The sequence below is a fragment of the Pogoniulus pusillus genome, chromosome 26 (assembly GCF_015220805.1).
Source record: "Pogoniulus pusillus isolate bPogPus1 chromosome 26, bPogPus1.pri, whole genome shotgun sequence".
Lineage (NCBI taxonomy): Eukaryota > Metazoa > Chordata > Aves > Piciformes > Lybiidae > Pogoniulus > Pogoniulus pusillus.
Window position 1 is genome coordinate 9,719,086 of NC_087289.1, and position 22,006 is coordinate 9,741,091.

Consider the following 22,006-nt stretch of genomic DNA (forward strand, 5'->3'; position numbering starts at 1 on the left):
GGGGATTGTGAGACTAACACTTCCCTGGGCAGCCCATTCCAATCCCTGATAGCCCTTTCTGTGAAGATTTTTTTTCCTAATATCCAATCTCTCTTAGCACAACTTGAGGTCATTGCTCTTGTCCTGTCACTTCATTGCACGTGAGAAGAGTAATTAACTTTACCTTTTGTAGAATACTGCAGTATGAATGACATAAGCCTCCCAACTCATAATTACTTCTCTCCGAGTGCTGAACAAGGAACTTTACTAGTTGAAGCCCATTCTCCAGTGCAGACCTGTGTCATTAATAACTCTCTGGACGTTTTTAACACAGTCATTGCAGCTTTTTGAGTTGTTACCATTTCAAAGGAGCTATGAATACAAGATACATGAATACAAGAATGGCAAGTAAGTTTCAGCTACCACCACAGGGAGAAGTGCTGCTGAGCACTAGAATGTAGGATGGTTTTGAGAAGTGTAGTGTAAACAGCAAGATTACAGCTACTGTGCAGAGGTAGAGCTACATATTCACAGGTACACAAACCTTCACGTAGAAATTAACAAATAGCTAAATAAGTTTATTTATGTCTATCAGAAACACTCTTTACAAAAAAACTTACTTTGATCTTTGTTTTCCATGAAAACAAAAGAAATACCTTCATTAACTTCAAGCCTACCACGTCTTACGTATCTTTTCAGCACATGGGCTGAGTACTTTTAAACAAAATCCTCCAAAGAGTCTGTGCTAGGATTCTGAGGAACTAGACATTGCTCTTTTTGTCACAGGATTTAATTTTCTCAGTCTGAAGAAATATCAGCAAAGAAAACCAATCATGATAGCACAGAGGAAAACCATTTGGAATTTTTAAGTTGCTGTTTGCACTGCTAGCAACACAGCAGCAGGTTCCATTTGCCATTTGCACTAAGTATATAAATAATTCAGTTTCTTGCTTTGTTCCCTAAATAGTTGACAGGGAATGGACACTTCATTCATGACAGTATAGCCTTTTTCTAAGCTTGCCTATTTATTTAATAATGCACATCACAGGACCCATCACCCAGGTTGGCATTCACTAAAAATAAAAGCATTCAGTAACTATGGCTAACAAATGGCCATGAAACAAGCAACTTCCCAGAGCTACCACCTTTTGCTCGTGAACAGCACTCAGTCAGCTACTTAAATAATTAAATACTCTCAATCTGCACTGCATCAGCCTTGGCTCATGTTGCCTTCGACAGGAAACAGATTCTAGAACCACCGTGAACATGTTCCTGCCTTGGCCGCAATCACAACTGCAAATATGTAAGCTCTCTGCTAAATTACAGCTGCCCAGCTGGAACAGAGAAAGCAATTTCAATCTAAGGCATACTGACATTTTCATGGACTCCTTATCCATTTTTAACTATCAACCCTTCATATCTTCTCTCTTCACACTTTAGAGAACTCCTGGGCTTCTCCAGTGTATAGGCTCCAGTTGGTCACTTAACAGAAACAAAATACAGTGTTGTACGGAGCATAACACAAGCACGGGAGAGTTAAGTCTAGGCAGCACACTATGGCCATTTGATCAATTCTGTATGAAAGAGAAAGATTACTTCAGTCTTCACCTATGTACTTTCACAGGAAAGGCATCCCAAATTATTTACTTTCTCCAGACGTGGATCTCAGCAAAAAAAAAAAAAACAATTCATGGAAACTCTGAAGAGCTTTCTGAAACGCACTGGACACAAGTCAAACTCTGATGAGGTCCTAATTCCCACAGCAGTAGCAACCTTTTCCCTGAAGCCTCACACAACCCCCTTAAATACCCTGCTGGGTAATTAAGTTTGAGCACCCAAGAGATAGAGACAATTCCATCGAAGTGGAACATTTCAAGCTTTCAATTCTTATTAAAATACTCATAAAAGATGCTAAATGTAAGTCAGTATTTTAACTTGGACAGGAGTTAGCTCATCAGAAAAATTACATATGTGTAACTGTGTCAATTACCTGAGTCTGAGGGAAACTTCAGATTATACAAAGGATGACACTCCCACATTTGAGGAGTACCTGTTACTGAGACTGGGATCAGGCACACATACAGACCTCCTGCATTATTTAGCTTCTTGCTCACAAAGAGTACTCTATAAATTCAAAAAAGCCAACTAACTTGATTCATTTGGAGAAGTCTAACACTGAGCAAGGTCCAACATTACTGGGAAAAGACCCAACTTTTCAATACATTTCATACTTGTTTCAGTGTGGCAGCTACCACACTTCAGCAACTCATCAGCTTTCAAAGAGAATTGAACTGAGAATAGAAGCCCCTTAATGCAAAACTACTGTAGAAGACTATTATTAAAATTGATTATTATTTAGACAATATCAGCTTCATTATCCCTGATCGATTCCTAGCAAAGCACTTTAGTAGCCTTCAGTTACGGATGCTGCGTGAACAGTAACTTAATGCTACACAATAAATTGCAGTCCTGCTGCTCCCACTAAATTTGCTAACAGTCTGACTTATTAGCAGGCTTCTAGTAAATAGCTGTCATAGGTGCTGACTGTAGGGAACTGAATGTCAAAGCACCATCAAAGAGGGCTGAGAAAAGTCTTTCCCCTCGAGGCTTTGTTAATTTGATTTATGTGTACAGGCAGGAAACTAATTGCTAATTGTTGCAGTGCATACCACGGAATTGGAGCACTCCACTCAGCGTCGTATCTCAAGAGTACCAATAGGCTGCAGTTTTGTACTCTGCCGACGAGAGATGCATCCTAAACAGGAATTTCCAGGTGTTTGGGGCTTAAGAAATTGTGCAAGAGAACTCCTTGCAATGCCCTGTGCCGCTCTCTGAGAAAACAGCCACCCTCTGAGCACACTGTATCGCTGAGAAGTCGAGAGCCAGTACAGTTAACTCAGCAGGAGCAAACGCCTGCAATTGTTCAGGCAATTAGTCCCTGTGTCTAATGCCACTAATTAAATTGTTAAGGAGTTTTGTTCTGGAAGGTTTATTTCTCAGTATCTTTATAAGCGCATCCCTGGGACCACTACCCAAAATTGCTGATTCTCCTTCTATTGAGTTGCAAGGAGTGGACAGAGAAGGACAACTTTGTCCAATTTCTGCATCCTCTGGAAGCAATTGGCTTAAAATGAAGAGTGGCTCTCAGTTCAGCAGGCTGTGTGCTTTTTTCCCTCAGATTCTTTCTGTTGGAAGAAATACGGTTTGGCTACATCTATAAAACTGATGCATGGCAACGTAAATAAGTCTTTTGCCTCTAAATACTACCTTTTAGCCAGCATTACTGTCAAAATTGCTCAGAAACGTCTAGTCAAGAATTTATCTTTTTCAGGTGAAGTCAAGCACAGAGCCTACCACTCACCAGAAGTTCTTTTAAAAGGTATGGCTTTTTAAAATTCATAGATGTCTTGCCACCCGTTTCAGTTTAGCATGCTGGAAGAGAAACAAGCCCCTGGAAAGATGAACATTCTAAAGAGCACCAAACATACAGAGGCAAAGGGGAGAGCAAGATGTCCCGGGAGCAGCCCGGCAAACAGGGAGATTCAAGGTATCTGCAGTTCCTCAATGATCCTCCCCTTACCTTAAGCAGGCAGGAGAGAGCTATGCTAGACCTTTTAAAGGCAAATTATTCCCTCTCCCATGCTGGCACAGCTCATTTCATCATCTATTAGGAAAAGCAGTGCTTGTCACTATTCAGAATTGCTGTTCTAATTGGGACTAAATTGCCCCACGTTTCTCAGCAGTCAGGGTAAAGAGGTAGGTAGCTAACAGCCGTGGATATTGGTTCTCTCTTTTAAACCCTAACCACACTTCTGCTACGATGAGATTGAGGCAGTTTCAAGCAAGGTGCTCTTTAAAGTAAGATTATGCCATTCAAAAATAAGTTCATTCATACTCTACAGCAGTAGAGTCAACTAATGTGACTTTTTCTTAGGCAATGTGAGGCACCACACCAACACACAGATGTTGTATATGAAAGCACTCCATTTGGAGAGGTTCAGGTGTCACTGTCACCTCTACCTACATGCAGAACAGGACTGTGACCCTTAGTCCCTTGTATCCTGTGAAACCTCTCAGCAGGACTGAGCTATCATGCATCTTTCCCTCTCAAATTTCAACCCTGAGCCTATGGGTGTTGCATTGAAACAGACACTGTACCACGAAAGCAGAAGACTTACAGAAGGGGATGAGAAGGGGGGGGGGGAGGGGGGGGGGGGGGAAGGGGAAGAGGGGAACAAACCCAAAACAATTTCAAACCTTCCCACTTCCATTTTGGTGTTCCACAAAATACACTTCCTGGAAGGATATGTTTGTAAGAAAATACTCAAAAGCCTCATTCTCCAGTTTCCACATGGATGGCAAATGATATCCACCCAGGACACTGTGTACAAAACACAAATGATAGAATGTTTGGGTTGGAAGGGACTACCGAAGGTCATCTAATCCAACTCCCCTGCAGTGAGCACAGACATCCTCTGTTAGATCAGGATGCCCAGAGCTCTCTTGAACCAGACCTTGAGTATCTCCAAGGATGTGGCCAAATACTCCTGCTTCTTTAGAAAAAAGTCTTAGAGGTTTGGCAATCTAAACCACTTTGTCTTTAAAGAGTTTCTTGTTGCCCAGAGAGGTCGTTGGGGCCCCATTCCTGGAGATATTCAAGGTGATGCTTGACACAGCTCTGGGCAACCTGATCTAGATGAGGATGTATTGCTTAGAAAAATTATATTAAGGTTTGTTGCACAAAGGATACACTACTAACAGGCACATTAAATCTTTACTGTAAGTCATTTCTTAAATCAAATATCTGAAAAACATTACATATTTTTATGATTGCCATTTAAAAAAAACAAACAAACAACTGAGAGGAAAAAAATCGTTTTCAGTAAACCACATGGTGGACTTTACATTTAAAGGACATGCTTTGTGTTTCAAGTAAATTATCAACTAAGACATTTCTTCAAAGAGAAAGAGGAATTTTATAAGCATATGCTGAAACTGGCCCTAACAGGAACAAAAAGACACTTCTTTGTGAGCTATTATGCTATTATATCAGCATAATGCTCCCTTCTTTCATCTATAGGCAAACAAATGAAAGAGCTATGCCTGGCAACTTTAAAAAAAAAGGGGGGGGGGGGGGATTTAAAAGGGAAAAAAAGGCAAATTGAATGAAACAAAAAAAACCAAAACCCTATAAAGCAGGCAAGCTTTTCTATTAACACCTGTGAAGTACAGATATAATCTATTTTTTGTCTGAAAAGAAGAAATCCTATTTGACCTAAGTGGGTATTTGGAGCCTAAATTTGTTCAATCGCTGTTCCACAGATACAGCTTAGGTCATGCAGGGCATCTTTCTTCCACAAAAGACACCACCCCGTGTTCTCAGAGCCATTCTTCCCTTTGCAGGTCACAGAAGGATAAGGGAGAGTTTTCCCTTGTTTGACATTACTTTTATCTCCTTTCAAAAGAGGCTTTGTACTTATAAATACACATTCAAAATCATCATGTGAATAAAGAGAATCCCAAGTGATTAACACAGAGTATGGAAATGACATAGATCTAGAAAGCTCACTTAGCTCCCTGGTACCCAGGAACATGCCAATATCCATTTCTGAAGATGCAGTAGGCAGGACTTCAGACATAGTAAATATCTGAGACAGATATACAGGAGGGAATTGGATGAGTTTAGCTTTTTGCAATGTATCTTTCAACTGTTGGCATGACAAAACAGAATTTGCTTGTGTACAGAGGACACAAAGACAATGGCTCAGATCAGAAGACAGCAGTAGTCTAGGCCAGCAGACTGCTGCCGTCAGCCATGTAGATGTCAATATGTAGCTATTAATTAACAGTGGCTGTTAACAAGAGTAGGGACAAAATGGTGTTTTGGTTTCAGATGGAACAGAGCTAATTCTGTCCAGTGATTTCACTTTTCAGCTCAGTCTCTTCCAAGTAAATGCACTTTCTACGATTAACGACACATTTCTGCACTATCTGCTTCTAGAACTGCTAACACTTGATGTTTACAGCTGCTACCAAGGATTGGTGTGCAGAAAGGCTCTTGCCTGTACTTGCTCCCATAGAAACCAGGGCCAGTGCTAAATTTTGTGTGCCACATTGTGAAGAATACTGGAGAGCAAGAGACTGAACCTGCAGGGAGGAGTGGAAAGGACAGGCGACCCTGAACTCACCAACAAGGGACTCCAATCCATATATACCATATACAGTACAAAGCTGAGAGATGACAAGGGTCAAGCTCCTTTCCTCAATGGCCAGTGTCCAAGCAGGACTCTCTCTGCTCTGCCTTTGATCCTGATCTGCATGTTCACACAGAATTTCAGCATCCAGCTGATGCATCTAGCATCAGTGGTGATGTAATTGCTATCAGAGGGTTGGGCTTGATCCTGGTTTTCTCAAGTTTGTATATAATCCATCCTATTGTTATTATTTTCATTAAAGCTGCTTTAGTTTTGTTTTCCAAACCATCAGTCTCACTCATGACATTTCTTTACAGTGAGGGTGAAGGGCACTGGTACAGGCTGCCCAGAGAGTCTGTGGAATCTCCCTCTCTGGAGACTGTCAAACTCCAACTGGACATGTTTCTTTGTGACCTGTCCTAGCTGATCCTGCTTTGGCAGGGAGGTTGGACTCAACGATTTCTGGAGGTCCTTTCCAACCCCAAACATTCTGTCATTCTTTCCCTTTTTGGGAAAAGAATTAATAGAGAGCATCTGCCATTTGTCTGGTGGGTGGCCCAGCTCTAATCCTTGACAAACAGGCCTTTCCTAAGGGAAGCACTCACCAGAGTCCTCCTTTCTCTCCTCAGACCCTTTGTTTACAAGGAGATGCTCTGCTCCTGCTATTTCTCATTCTGGGACAGCAAAGGCAACTCTGCCAAGCAGAAGCCTGCAAACATAATTCAGTCCAAATCTCCAAAAGGGACAATTTCTGAGAAATTCTAGGCTGTCTTTGCCTGTGTTTTGCACATTTTACCTGATAAAAAACTTTTAAAGCTCCATTTAACAACGTTGATTATAATTGATCAGAGATGAGAAACACTTGGGTATGGAAGTTTCTCACTCCCTTTCAGAGACAAAGTGAACTGCTGCTCTCACTGCATAGACACTTTTGTTTCTTCAGCCATGACTGCGCAGGAGAGCTGCCGCTGTCTATTTTCCCAAAGCCCTTTGAAGAATTAAGTTTAAGTTATGGATGGCACCAGTGACAAATCAATTCTTGTCAGAGATGGATTTAAGAGATTCTGCAGGTGATATTACCAGCTGGAAGAAGGAACAGATAGGCCTCTAAAGGACAGTTAGTTACAACTAGATGTATTATGAAGGGATTTAAACCTCCCTATTGCTGGAGGGTGGGAAAAAAAATGATAGCAAAGAAAGCATTTGAGGGAGAATACACAGGGTGAAAAGTAGAGTTGAAATGTAGGAGCTGCTCTATAGACTGTATTAAGAGCAAAGCAAAGTTTCCATCTGTGCCTCCTCCTCAGTCTTCACCATAGAAAAATGTATCCAAGAGGACTGTGAATCTGACAGTAACTAAAACGTATGATTGTTCAAAGGAATGACAGGGTAAAGCAGCATAAGGATAGAAAATAATGTTGGAGAGAATTAACTAATCTGACAAAGTAGAGCTGAAATCATCATCAACACCCAAGCTCATTTTTCTTTACTCTTACTCCCTGACATGAATTTTTATCACTTCAATTTACACAAGTCAAGCCCAAAATTACAACTTCCAAAAAAATATGACAGCTTAGCATTTTCCAAAGAAATAAAGATTGCTTCATTTTTAGGTGATTGTAGAGCAAGAAAATACTGAAATAGAAAATAAAAATAACACTTTTTGTATTTCTCTTGTTGTCATGTTCAGTGTTCTTAAACATGCAACACAGTATATTTACTTTGAGATGCCAAATTGAATAGCAGTAGTACATCTCAGAAGCCTCTGACAAAAGTGGATTTTTGCTACTTCTTATGCTTTAATTGTCTCCTCCCTTTAGATTTTTTTAAGAGCACTCCTCAAAACTTAGTTTATTTCAAATCAGAAATGTCTACCATTCTAAAATATAAAAGCTTACTACCATATATGAGGACTAGAATCTTGCCACTATTGATAGCAACCTTGACATCACTGACAATGCTCCCTCTATCTTTTGGCCAGGGCATCTGATATTTTTACCTTGCCTTCTTCCTCCCAGAGGTAGGTCAAGATGAAAAACAAACAAACAAAACAGGAGGCAGAGGCCACTCAATTTAAGAAGGATGTTGAGGTGCTTGAACATGTCCAGAGAAGGGCACCAAGGTTGGTGAGGGGGCTGGAGCACAGCCCCACAAGGAGCAGCTGAGAGAGCTGGGGTTGTTCAGCCTGGAGAAGAGAAGGCTCAAGAGAGACTCCACTGCTCTCTGCAACTACCTAAAAGGACGATACATCCAGGCAGAGTTGGTCTCTTCTCCCAGGCACCCAGTGGCAGAACAAGAGGACACAGCCTCAAGCTGTGCTAGGGCAGGTTTAGGATGGATGTTAGGAAGAATTTCAAGGAAAGAGTGACTGGCATTGAAAAGGGCTGACCACAGAAGTGGTGAAGTCACTGTCCCTGGATATATTTAAAAGCAGACTGGATGAGGCACTTAGTGCCATACTGTAGTTAATTAGAAGTTATTAAGTGATAGGTTGGACTCAATGATCTCAAAGGTCTTTTCCAACCTGGTTAATTCTGTGATTCTGTGGGGACACTACGCAGCACAAACAGCAAACTCATCTTTAATTTGGGGAGGGGACACAGAATAAAAATTAACACACACACACAAACACACCTCCTTTCTTATCTCATCCATCCCAAAGAAAAAAAAGCAACCAACCCAAAAAACCCAAACCACAAACAAATGAAAAAACCCTAATCACATAAATCAAACATCAACGCGTAAAATAATTCACTTCCTTGGTAACGACCGTGGGATCATAGAATCAACCAAGTTGGAAGAGACCTCCAAGATCATCCAGTCCAACCTAGCACCCAGCCCTAGCCAATCAACTAGACCATGGCACTAAGTGCCCCATTCAGGCTTTTCTTGAACACCTCCAGGGACAGCAACTCCACCACCTCCCTGGGCAGCCCATTCCAATGGCAAATTCCCCTGGCAGAAGCACAGCAGCAGTGGGATATACTACTTCAGCATCCCCTTTTTTAATACACAGCAAGAAGAAAACCAGCTGAATTTTCAAAAGCACTTCAGTGACATCAGAACCCCAAATCCTAGTTTAAGAAGTAGCATTAAAATGTTGCTTTTCATAAAAACTAGGCTATATTTTTGAGAATTTAGTGGTGTGCTTAGCAAAATTGTTGCACAGTGGGTTTTTTTGTGTATTTTTGAAGGTCTACCTCTAACAAGCATAAGGATTTATTATAAACTTCAGAGACTCCCCCTTTCATTTTTGAAAACAGGGGTTTTCCTAGCAACTGCATTTTGGAGCTGCAGAGACATTCCTCAGGGAACAAGACTGCAAACTCAAAGCACTCATGACTGCTCTCCAGCTATGCCCTCTTGACATGCAGTCTCTAAAAGGACTCCCAGAACTCAGTCTTGCCGTCGAGCCCCAATTCAGCTGTCCCAGGAGATAGCCAACTTTCAGCCTATAAATTTGCTTTGTCCATCTTCGTTGCCCTGGTAAATTCTGCTGGTTACAGATACAATTTAAATAGTGCCTGAGGTATTCTGCATCTTGACCTCTACCTGGTCTCCTTTGGATATGGCATTTTAATACTTCCCTTTTTCACCCTGAAGGCTCGTGGGAGATAAGTTACACCAGACAAACTAAAGCCTTTTCATGTCTCTTCCAGAGGAAAACTGAAGAGAAGGCACAAACAGATATAATACTACTGGATTCTTAGCAGCTTGGTGATGCCTGCAGAATTATGTCTGGTTTTACCAGTCCTGACTCTGTCCATACTGTAGAGCAGCTTGTTTCTCTTATATTTCTCTGAGTAAATTTAGTAATCACACTTCTAAAAAGGTCAGATTTACTGATTGAATACTATTAAAAATATCTCCCCTATTTTTTTCATCCTGTAAAATGCAATGTGCAGGTTAAGGAAAACTTCCGTCCTCTCAAATCTTCCGAAAAACCAGGTGTAAAGTGATTTCTGCTTTTTATCAGCACTGTTGTAAGCACTTCCCAGCAGGGAGTGAGAGGAGGTTTTCAACAAGGGTTACAGAGGTGATCTTTACTTGGGCTGTATCATGAATTACGCAACTTGCCCAAGGGCAGCGATGGCAGCTGTGCTAAACTGCACTGAATTTCTGTAGGACTGATGCTTCAGGGGACATAAAGGTGCAAGCTGAAGAATAAAAGCTAACATGGTGACTGTCCTTACCTACTCATTTCTAGTATGTCTGCTGGCAAAAATGCTGGCTGATATAAGTGGCCAGTTTAGGACTGAAAGGTGGAATATGAACTCTCACCAAAAGCCACCCCTAAAGAAGGACAGGAACACCTGCACCTGCCACTTCCACAACCCATGCAGAAAAACTGCTGTTCTCCTCTGTTCCTAGCACAGATGGGTGGAGAGTATTAATTCAGCTGTCATAGAATCCAGTCCAAATCTCAACAAAATCAACACAAGTCTTCATCTTCAGAAGCCCAGTGGCTCCCAATCCTCAAAGCTTCATCTGCCCACAGCAGATTTCATTCCAACAAGAAGTTTCCTCTACAGACCTCCAAGCACATTAAGGTGATGTCTGCTTGGGTGATAAAATCAGCACTGCTGTGTCTTTCATACACTTCCTCCCCCACCTTAAGTTCTTTATCAGGACTGTTAGCAAAATCCCTCACCATTATTGAGTCTGATCCGAGTAGTAGGCTAGAAAAATTAAATTAACATAATTTTCGGTAACATTTAGAATCTGCAAGCTAAGCAGCTGCCACTTATTCCTAGTAACTCAAAGTATATTATATTGAGAGAAGTCTAACAATAACACAAATCGATTTTGTCAAGTTTGGGCTTGTTTTTTCCCCAAGCAACATATGTTGTGTGTTCTGTATTTGTGGGGCTACATATACGCGAGTTTCATTGCAGTAGCTCTGACTTCTGCCAAACAGATGTTGAGGGAAAGCAACTTAGCACAACATGAGCTATAAGCTGCTTCAGATCAAAATGTTTGGTTTAGAAAACTCTTGTGGGCAATGTGGTATACTAAAAGCATTGATTTCCCCTCTACTCTGCCCTGGCGAGGACACATCTGGAATACTGTGATACTGCATTCTGGGCTCTCCAGTTCAAGAGGCACATAGAAATGCTTGAGAGAGTCCAGTATAGAGCCACAAAGATGGTTAAGGGAATGGAACATCTTTCTTATGAGAAGAGACTGAGGGAGCTGGGCCTCTGCAGCTTGGAGGAGGCTGAGAGACACCTCATTAATGTTTATAAATATGTAAAGGGTGAGTGCCAGGAGGCTGGAGCCAGGCTCTGCTTGGTGCTGCCCAATGACAGGACAAGGGGCAATGGGTGGAAGCTGAGGCATAGGAAGTTTCAAAAACCTGAGGAGGAATCTTTTCCATTGTAAAGGTGACAGAACACTGGAACAGGCTTGCTCAGGGGAGCTGTGGAGTCTCCCTCTCTGAAGATATTCAAAACCCAGTTGGACGCGTTCCTGTGTGATTCTGCTCTGGCAGGGCGGTTGGATTAGATGATGTTTTGAGGTCGCTTCCAGCCCCTGACATTGTGATTATATATTTACATACAGAATCAAAAGCTATCTGAATTAATGCTTGGCTATATCTGTTAAAATCATACTATTATATACCGAAAAATTACCAAATCTTAAGAATTATGTTAATGAATAATGAATAACAACAACTGTGTTTTCTAAAAGTTCCAAAGTATTCAGAGAATTAATTTTGCCTAAAGTCCAGCTTCTCACTAATACCTTGCTGAAAGAGTTTGAAAAGTGCTACAGAGTTTGAATAGGGATCTTTTTCAACCATCCTTTGAAAAAATTAAAAGCAAACCATCCCCCAGTCCCCAGACACAAAGTACTGGAGTATTATCCTCAGACTGACAGACAGCTCTGCAATTTGATGTAATTTGCATAATACCCCATCAGTAGGGCTTAGCTTATTCCAATACTTTGTTCATAACTAAACCTAATGACAAAATTCAGTTCAATTTACTCTCCGAGGTTAATTTTTTACTATTAAGAATCAATATTTTTCACCATTATGAAAACAATCAGATTTGTATAAAGTAGAATCAATTCAGCAGAGGAAAACTGACATGAAATCCTTCATAGATCTGTGTTTTCCCTTGAATTTAGCTAACTGTGGTGGCTCAAAAAACGGCAGAAACTACTGCAGCATTTTAGGCTTGGTTTAGAAAACACAATAAAGGACTAATTATATTTTAAGTCTTCTGTGACTACTTCCAATGTATTTGTGATCTACTCAAGAACAACTTCTTGAATGTCTAACACAACACTCCTTTATAACCTCAGGTATGTAAGTCCTGCTGCTTCTGAACTGGCACTGATTAAAAAAAAACAACTTCCAATAGGTTTCCTTTATGATGGAAAAGGAATTTGCAGTTCCAGAAGCCAGAAATAAGGACATCTTCCTCCTTATACAGAAATAACTTTCAAAAGTTGGCAGGAAAACCTAGTTTCTTCCACATTCACTGCTACAGAAAAATGATTATGCTGTGATATGAAAGTGTTATATAAACCTTCAAAGCAGTGAAAAGACTCCACATAAGAAAAAACATTAAAATCAAACCCAGTCAGTAAATACTTTACAATTTTTTATATTCATAAAGCAGGTGCTGCTAAAGGAAAAAAAAAAAAAAAAAAAAAAAAAAAGAAAAAAAGAGAAAATCATATATTTATATCCTAAATCCATCCAGACTAAAGGTTTACTTCAGCATGCAGACTTAACGTCAGGATTCACTAATTTTCCAGACATTAGATGAAGATTTCTTAAAGCACCACATACTGCAAAAACACCATCTAAAATCTTGGGTTTTGACAGTGTTATTTGACAATCAACAAAATCTAGGACAGCTGCTCTAGTTATATTTCTATACACCTTGAATTATCTATGGTTTGCAATTCATGCACATTAAAGCAAATATTAATATATTTAGCAAGAGAAAATTATTAAAGCAAAAACTTCAATGGTCAACATGAGTCCACATTGTTAAAAACTACTCAAGCTTCCTACACATTTATGAAAGCTTCCCAAACAACATCTAGTTAAAGATATCTCTGCTCCCTGCAGGGAGATTGAACTAGATGACACTTAGAATCATAGAATCAGCCAGGTTGGAAGAGACCTCCAAGATCATCCAGTCCAACCTAGCACCCAGCCCTATCCAGTCAACTAGACCATGGCACTAAGTGCCTCGTCCAGTCTTTTCTTGAACACCTCCAGGGACAGTGACTCCACCAACTTCCTGGGCAGCCCATTCCAATGGCAAATCACTCTCTCTGTGAAGAACTTCCTCCTAACATCCAGCTTAAAGGATCCTTCCAACCCAAACCATTCTAAGATTCTATGATCATGAGAAACCTTAACTCAAAGCAAAAATCAAAGGTGTGCAAAGAGGAATCCATACAGAACAAATCAGAAGAGGTCTCAACATTGCCACTTGATTGCATTTAGAGAAAAATACTATCAAGGCACATACCTGTAAATCTGATGAATGTTTTCAGCTTTGATTTCCTTGAGAATTTCACGGTAGACATGAGGGTTATTTGGTTCTTGAGATGTTGGAGGAGGAGGGCATCTCTTGCGTGCATAATATCCTACTAGAGTTCCAAAAATAAATAAAACCAAAGCAGTGCAAAACACTTTCAGTATCTGACAAGAACTGCAGTGGTTGCTCTTTGGTGGCTGCCTCGTATAGTGTGAGATGTAGTCGGGGTCTTCCTGAAGCCGTTGGAATCTTCCTTTTGGAGAAGATGAAGGCTGAATGGACTCAAGATCAAGGTCAGGGCTCTGAGAGTTTCCCAAGTGGCGTGGGACTGCACCATCCAGGCGGAAATGGTCAAAGCCAGGCTCCTCCAGCTCTTTTTCCATGTCCCATTCCAGTTCCAGTGCTGTGGCTTGGAGCTCATCATTGTCCAGGTATGGAGAGTGCCCCTGCGCTCTCTGGTCTGCATTCACTTTGTGATAGGCCATCTTTTTATCTATTGAGACAAAGTTAAAACCAAAAAGCTTAAATGTTTGCTTCCTTATGTGCACATAAACTGTTTATCTTTGTATATCTGGGAGAACTGAACATGTACACCAAAAAGCAGGAACTGTGTTCCCACTATTTCACTCTCCCTCTTTCCTTTGTCTCCTTTTGTAGGACCAGCAGCCCCATAAACATTGTCAAAGAGGAAAGAATGTATTTAAGAGAATAGACTATACTGCAAGAATATGAATAAAGGCATTTTACAAGTGCCAATAGCAAAACACAAAAGTTCTCCTATTATTTTGTCAGTAGTCCCCAAGACAATATTAAAAAATCAAGTGAAAGCACAGTTTCCAAAACAATTATTTATTACCTGAAATAATTTTAAAGCTTAACAATTGTGTGTATCAAAGCTATTTCCTACACTATACACTATAGTGCTGTTAAAGTTGAAAAATTAGAAATAATATAACTTGCCTGACCTGATTCTAAACACAACAAAATGCTAAGTTAAAAAAAGAAATTTCAGGGTGACACTGTACTTACACATCAATAAAAAGCTTCCATTTAGATGGAGCATTCTATTATTTATAGGTATTTTAAATGCATAGTTCCTGAATGACTGATGAATTTACTTAGAAATTGTCCCAGCTGTTTTGCTCCACTTATTTCCCCCATTTTAATGAATCAAAAGCACTGCCTGGTAAGTAGCTATATCAAAATCATTCCTTTAATAGCAAAGCATATCTGTGGTGCTTCTAGATATTTCTATGGAAGTACAAGCCCCCTAAAGAGAACTCTGACCTCCAGCACAAACATTCAAAGTCAATTTACAGCAAATCATTTTTAACAGACTGCAACAACAGGGTGCCATTTTCCTCCATACTTTGACAATAGCTATTCCATCACATAAGCATCTGCAATTTAGGACTCTTCAAACATCAAACTCCCTCATCAATTAGAATAAAATGAAGATAAAGGTATTAAATCTCTCACAGTAATGGATACTGGACTGACACCTACAACATATTATCCCTCCATTTTTACATTCCAAGGCATTTTCTCTAAGATTTACCTCCAGAAAACATTATTGAGGCCACACAATAGATGAATCTACTCTAATGGCAAAGTATAGTTTAGCTTTTTGAAGCTATCTGAAGAGAGCAAATGGTTAGAAAGCATTGATATAATGAAACAGCCTTTTGTCCACTGAAAGGCTATCTTGTTCTATACAATACCAATTTACAGATCCTATTTCCTTGTACAGCCCTATAAATATCCCTCACCTATAACTGCCAAGCAGTCTAGGAAGAGCCAAGAGAGCCCATACTTGAGGTACACCTTTCAATTGTAGCTATTGTGTACACTTTTGCAAAGCGATTCTTCACCTGCAGCCTAAGTTCTGCTACACGCAGTGGAAGTGACAGAATTTAGAATGAGCTAAAGCATCTTAAACGAGCATGGAAATCTACATTATTTATTTAAGTAAAGATAACAAATGTGAATTTCCAAGTTCCAGTTGAGTTAACAAAATCTTGCACCTGCAAAAAAAACTATGGCTGAATCATGAGTTTTCTGTTAGCCAGACCCTCAGGTTTGTGACAGTGCGATCCAGCAGGACAACCTCTTTACCCCCTCAAAGTTTCTCAGGGGAGAGTGCTGACTCCTCATTCAGGTTGTTAAGCAAGGTATTTAATAATGTAAGCTCCAGAAATTACCCCTAGATCACTAAGCTTCTTACCAAGCACCAGTTGGATATCAAGTGATTTATTAATATTCTTTGTAAAGCTGAGCTACCAATTTTCCATCTATATATCTGCCCTTTTCACTCTGTTTCCTCCTGGTTTTGGTAGCAGAAAGATTAAGCCTCAAACCATCAAATGACAGGTCACAACTACATAACAACTGCCTGACAACTTCATCTTTCCAAGTCCATTTCATACTGCTTTTCATTAGAAATTACATTTGAAAGCAAAACAAAGAATGACTGTATTCCACAAAAACATTGTTTTTACTCTAGAGCTACTGCAGTCCTTCAACAACCTGCTTTAGCCAATAAACTCTTAACAGGTTACATCAGCATTATTCACAAGACAGCAGTTGAGGAAGCTTTTCAGATGCAGTTGTATGCCAAATGCTAATCCTGCTGAGCTCATAAATGTTGACCATTACATATTCATGGTAGTTAACTTTTCTCTGCATTTATGGCATTTTAAAAATGAATGTTATTGTTCAATGGAGTGTATTAATAAAGGTTATTTAAACCTACACGTAAATGCATAATAAAAATTCCAATGAAATTTCTTTAAATGGTTGTTAAAGCAGATGAGTAGTAACCATATTCTACAGCTTAGTATCTCAGAAATTCAATTCTCATCCAAAGCAACAAAACCAAGTTGCCTCACTCCAGAAAACAAAGCAAAACAGAAGTTAACCCCCGCCCCAACGCAACAGAACAACACAAAAAACTCCAACACAAACAACTAAATGAGCTGAAACTAAAAAATCAATACCCAATTCAGTTTTTTACTTGAGAGCAGGCTTTGGAATATGGGATCTTGTTAGCAACTCCTGGGTTTTAGTTAAGAATGCAAAGAATGCAAAAGCAGCCCCAGTCTTCACTTCGCAGAAGTCATCTTCACTAATTTTGCCAAGTTCACGATTTGAATGCAAGGACATAGCACAATTTAACATGAAGTACCCAAGATTAGAGCCTGCAATGCATTTAACCATGGTTTTAGAAAGGGGTCTCCTGGTTCTCAAGGCACAAGTCATTTGTGCCATGCAATCCATATAACCAGTTCTATTGAACATTTGGCCGGTTAAGGAAGTAGGCACGACTTAAAGATTACATTTTCAGTGGAACTTTAGGTAGGAAATGTTACGTAAAGAATAACAACAAAAGTAACAGGCAATAGAAATATGGATAAACTGTGACATCCAAAAAAATCACTATGATATTCTAGTTCAATATTCTCTGTAACAGAGACTTTTGAAAACTTCAGGATTTAAGAAAATCCACTCCTCGCCAGCAAGCTATTTCAACATTTAATTGTTGTTAACTACATGGCTTATCATAAAGATAAAAAAACCACTGCAAATTGCCAGAAGTTTGAATGTGCATCAAGTGAGCTTTAAAACCATTCCATACGGACAGCAAAGGAGGATCTTAAAGTCTGGAATACTGGATGGAGTCAAGCTGGTGACTAATGAAGTTGATGCATTTCTGTATTTCCACTTATAAGAAGAATGTTTGTAGAGAGGTATCAAATCAATGCCAAATAACCTTTCAATGAGGTGGCCCCAGAAATCAGGAGAGTCAGCTTCACCACATTGTTATTGCCTTAATGAGATCATTTCAAAACTACCTACTGGTTCTTTGATCTTAAAAACAACATGTTTACATCCTGTCTGATAGGCACATCTTGTCCTGAAACAACCACAGTTATCTTTTTTTGGTGATAGGTTGCCAGCTTGAATCCCTTATCAATGAAGCCTTTGAAAACTATGTAATAAGGACTGCATGAGAAGTGTCACACCTGTATCACTGCCACCCTTTAACACCTCCATAACAGAAAGGTCAGTTTATATGAACATTTTACCAAACCAACAAGGAAAGACCAATACGAAAGTACTACAGTAAATTCTTTGTGACTTGTGCTGTAGTTGTTAAACCCAGTTCCTAAATAGCTAGGGCAATTAGCAGGCTCTCACACAGCAGGAAGTGTGGCAAGTGTTAATGTGCTGCTCACAGCAAAGCCCTTCTTGGGCCATTTAGTGTTTATCACTGAAAAGGAAAGTTTCAGTCCAACCCCCCACCCATAGCAGGGGGGTTGGAACTAGATGATCCTTGTGGTCCCTTCCAACCCTGACTGATTCTGTGATTCAGTTAGGATTGTATTAAAGGCATTGTGGCCTCTCTGCATAGTCGTAAACCCAGAAATCCAGGGTGTTGGTTAATCTTACATTTAAAGGTTATTTCATTTTGATTTCCTTCTCAGTACCATCTTACAGAGCAAATCACAGAATCATTGAGGCTGGAATAGACTTCTGAGATCATGAAGTGCAGCCTGTGACCTAGCACCACCACATCGACTAGACCATGTCACTAAGTGTCACATCCAATCTTTCCTTAAACACCTCCAGTGCTTTTGCTTTAAGTCTTTTTGTGTCTAGGCATAAAGGAGATAAGATGTCACCTGCCTGAAGGGCAAGCAGCTGTACCTAACACAGAAATTAAGACCCGTGCATATACAAGTCTTTGAAGTGCATATGACACCAACTTAGTGCTTCGGTACATGAGATGATGCCAAGTTTCAGGCCTAGACAAATGTCTTTGGAGGTCTAAACCACTGACAAAAAACTGTTTGCAGAAGAGATTATGATGCCTTTGTCAACAGCAACTTTACACTGCAAGTCAAGAACTAACGTGGTATTTCCATCATCGCTTCCTTAATTTTCCACAGTAATAACTTCTCCCTTCTCTCACCTTTGGGATATGGGCTTGGCAACCAGTTCAGTTACAGTGGGACAATTAAGCTCCTTGTCATTCCACACAACCACTGTATAAAAACAACTGACAAAACTCACTGGCTGCTCATGTTTCACTGGCTAACTTTAGACCAATACAATCTGAAGAAATGTGGAATGTTGTAGTAGGAGACAACAGAGAGATCAGGCTTGAGAAAGAAAGAGTGTAGAACACAGCTGAGTCCAAGCTGCCTCTTCATATAACAATCTAACACTAACATTTTGACATATGTGAGTGATGGAGAAAATGCAACCTCTTCAAACATAGTTATAGTGTATCATGAACACCTGTGTGGACTAGGATAATATTAATACAAAAGATGACTACATGACAAGAATAGGGTCTGTAATGCACTGTGATTGATAAGCCTTGGCACAATGATGTCCAGCTGGAAGGAGGACTTCAGCTGCCTGTCAAAGCAGTGATGAAACACATCAGCTGCTTGAGCACTAATATCCATAGGTACACATATATGCACATTTGCCTGCTGCATTTCCAGTACCTGTGAATGCCTGAGACTGGGAGAAAGAAGGATTAGTAGGAAGCTCCTTCTCACCCAGCACACAATTGTCACATTAAGGTGAAGCAGACTCAGCTGGTCTCTAACATGTTGGCCATGCACTGCTAACATATATCTTTCCCATCCTTGGACATGTTTAGCTTGCAAATACCTGTTTGCCTGACACAAAACTCAGAAATCTTTACTGAACTCACAGCAGTTAACAGCATCTGTGATTTATGCATAGCCTACCTAGGAGGTTTATTAAAACTGCAGTGCAATCAGATCCATTTAAATGGCTCTGTTACAGGGTCTGTGCACTCCTTGCAGTACGTGCTGTGCTGCCACTGCTCTGCTTCATCTCAGAACAACTCTCCCCTTCAGCTCAGGTGGCTAACAGCTCAGTTTCCTAGCTGCTCACTTCAGCACACTCCTTTGCAAAACATCAGAACAAAGGTCCCAGACGAGGAGAGAGCAGCCACACACACTATGGCTCCTTAATCCATGAATTAATCACCCATCTTTCCTTTGGCCTCAACACTCAGATCCTGCTGCTCTCCTTGGGAAGGGCATTGGATAGGGCTGCAGTGTCTCTAACAGCCAAGAAGTGGATAGAGTAACAGGACTCCTACATTCAGAAGGGACGAGGTTGCTGAAGGCAAGACCTTACTTCCTGCAAAGTAAGAAACATTAGCCACATGTTTCAGTCAGTCCTTGCTATAAACTGCAGCATCACTGCATCCTGGGTGAAGCCACCTGTGAATTCCTCAGCCCCCTCGCATCCAGTGGGATTTGGGCTAGTTAGCAGCAACCACCTCTTCTGGAAAAGCAATCAATCCACGCAAAATTGCTCTTCAAACAACTTAATCTTTCGCTGTTCCCATTTCTCCACATACCAACTGCCTTTGGGCTAACCTTATACACAGTTTGCCTGCACAAATATTTTTCCAAATTCAAGGTTTCATCAATAATATATTTTGCATTACATTTCCCCAGACACTGTAATTGCCTCTGAAAGAAATTAAACACAAATCTTCACCAATACAAAACTATTATTGGGGCATTTGCATTTAAGCTTATAGTTGAATATGATGTGAAATAAAATTATTGTAATGATGCTTAACCTGAAAATGCTGACAGCAATAGCTGCAATAACAGACCTTAACAATTCTTAAGAAAGTTAATTTTATGTGACTCATTTCTGCTTTGGAAATTTTTATGTTTCAAGTCTTTGGCTTGGCCACATTTCACTTTGATGTTTTTCAATCTGTTTTCTCTCATTAATAGCATTTATGTTATTGACCAAAACAAAAGAGCCATTTTAACCATAAAAATCTGGAAGCTGCAGGACTGCAAGACACTACAGCAAAAGAAATTCCTATAGTGGGGGCCTAAGACTTCCAAAGGTGCAAACTAACATCACAAAATTTCATATGGTTTCAAAAAATCCCCCAGGAAAGGTCATGTCTATGTATGGGCTATAAACAAGAATCCCACCTCAATGCTAAACACAGATTCCATGCTTGTTTTTTTCACAGCCACTGGCAAAATCCAGCAATGAAAATTTTAACAACATTCTGCTGGAGAGGGAAAAAAAAAACCCAGCAAAAACTAACCAAACAAACCAACCAAATGAACATATACAAAAAAATAACACAAGATCAAAACCTAAACAAGTTCTAATCTAGTTCAAGTATAACAGACAACCACTCAAGCCTGCAGTGTCAGTCCATCTCCTGAAGGGATCTATCAGCCCACTGATGAAAGGACACAGCTTCCAGAAGGCCTCATGAGACATACTCATGACCTAAGACCAAGTTTCAGCAGTCTTGGAGATTGGAGACAGTAAGTTGCACTCACGTCTCTTCTCAAAGGAAACCAGCTCTCAAGCAACTTATGTCACTTTAGAGCATGTCATCTCCAAGCACAATGTTCTCAGCTAAAAGGAAGTGACTAGACATGAGAGAAGTCAATTTTAAACCAGACTATATTTCAGATTTGGATTTAAAAAGAAAAAACAACTACAGACCAAACCTTCCTCTGTAAAACCTGCACATGTGAGTGACCTGTGCACGTCTCAAAACCAGCTAGGGCTCCAGCTGGAGAAAGTGTTCTCAAAATCCTATTTCTAGGCCTTCTGTTGAAGAAAGCAGAACCGATAACACTGTGGAGGACAGCAGAATGGACTTCATCTGCAAACTCGCTGCTACTCCCAGTGATGCACAGCATCACAGAATATTAGGGGTTGGAAGGGACCTCCAGAGATCATCAAGTCCAACGTCCCTACCAAAGCAGGATCACCTAGGGCAAGCTGCGAAGGAAATATCCAGGTAGGTTTTGAAAGTTTCCAGAGAAGAAAACTCCACAACCTCTCTGGGCAGCCTGTTACAGTGCTCCACCACTCTCACTTTAAACAAGTTTCTCCTTCGTGTTGAGATGGAACCTCCTGTGTTCTAGCTTGTAACTGTTCTTCGTTCTATCAATGGGCATCACCTGTGAACAGTGGCACCTTCATCTTGACACCCCTCCCCAGATATTTATAGACATTGAGAAGACCCCTCTTGGCCTTCTCTTCTCCAGACCAAACAGCTCAAGGTCTCTCAGTCTTTCTTCACAGGAGAGATATTCATGTCCTGCACTCATCCTTGTAGCTCTCCATTGGACTCTCCAGGTGTTTCTTGAATTGAAGAGCCCACAACCAGACACAGTATTCCAGGTGTGGTCTCACCAGGGCAGAATAGAGGTAGAGAACATCCTTAGACCTGCTGGACACACTTTTCTTAACGCATCCTAGAATGCCATTGGCCCTTTTGGC

The 22,006-nt window shown here is 40.3% G+C and overlaps 1 protein-coding gene across 1 annotated transcript in view; it reads right to left on the reverse strand.

Moving 5' to 3' along the window:
- Nucleotides 1-22,006, reverse strand: part of NAALADL2 (N-acetylated alpha-linked acidic dipeptidase like 2) — a 343,221-nt gene that overhangs the window by 278,484 nt on the left and 42,731 nt on the right. The window contains exon 3 of the mRNA XM_064164711.1: nucleotides 13,670-14,171. Coding sequence (XP_064020781.1) covers nucleotides 13,670-14,171 — 502 coding nt within the window. The remainder of the gene's footprint in view (nucleotides 1-13,669; nucleotides 14,172-22,006) is intronic.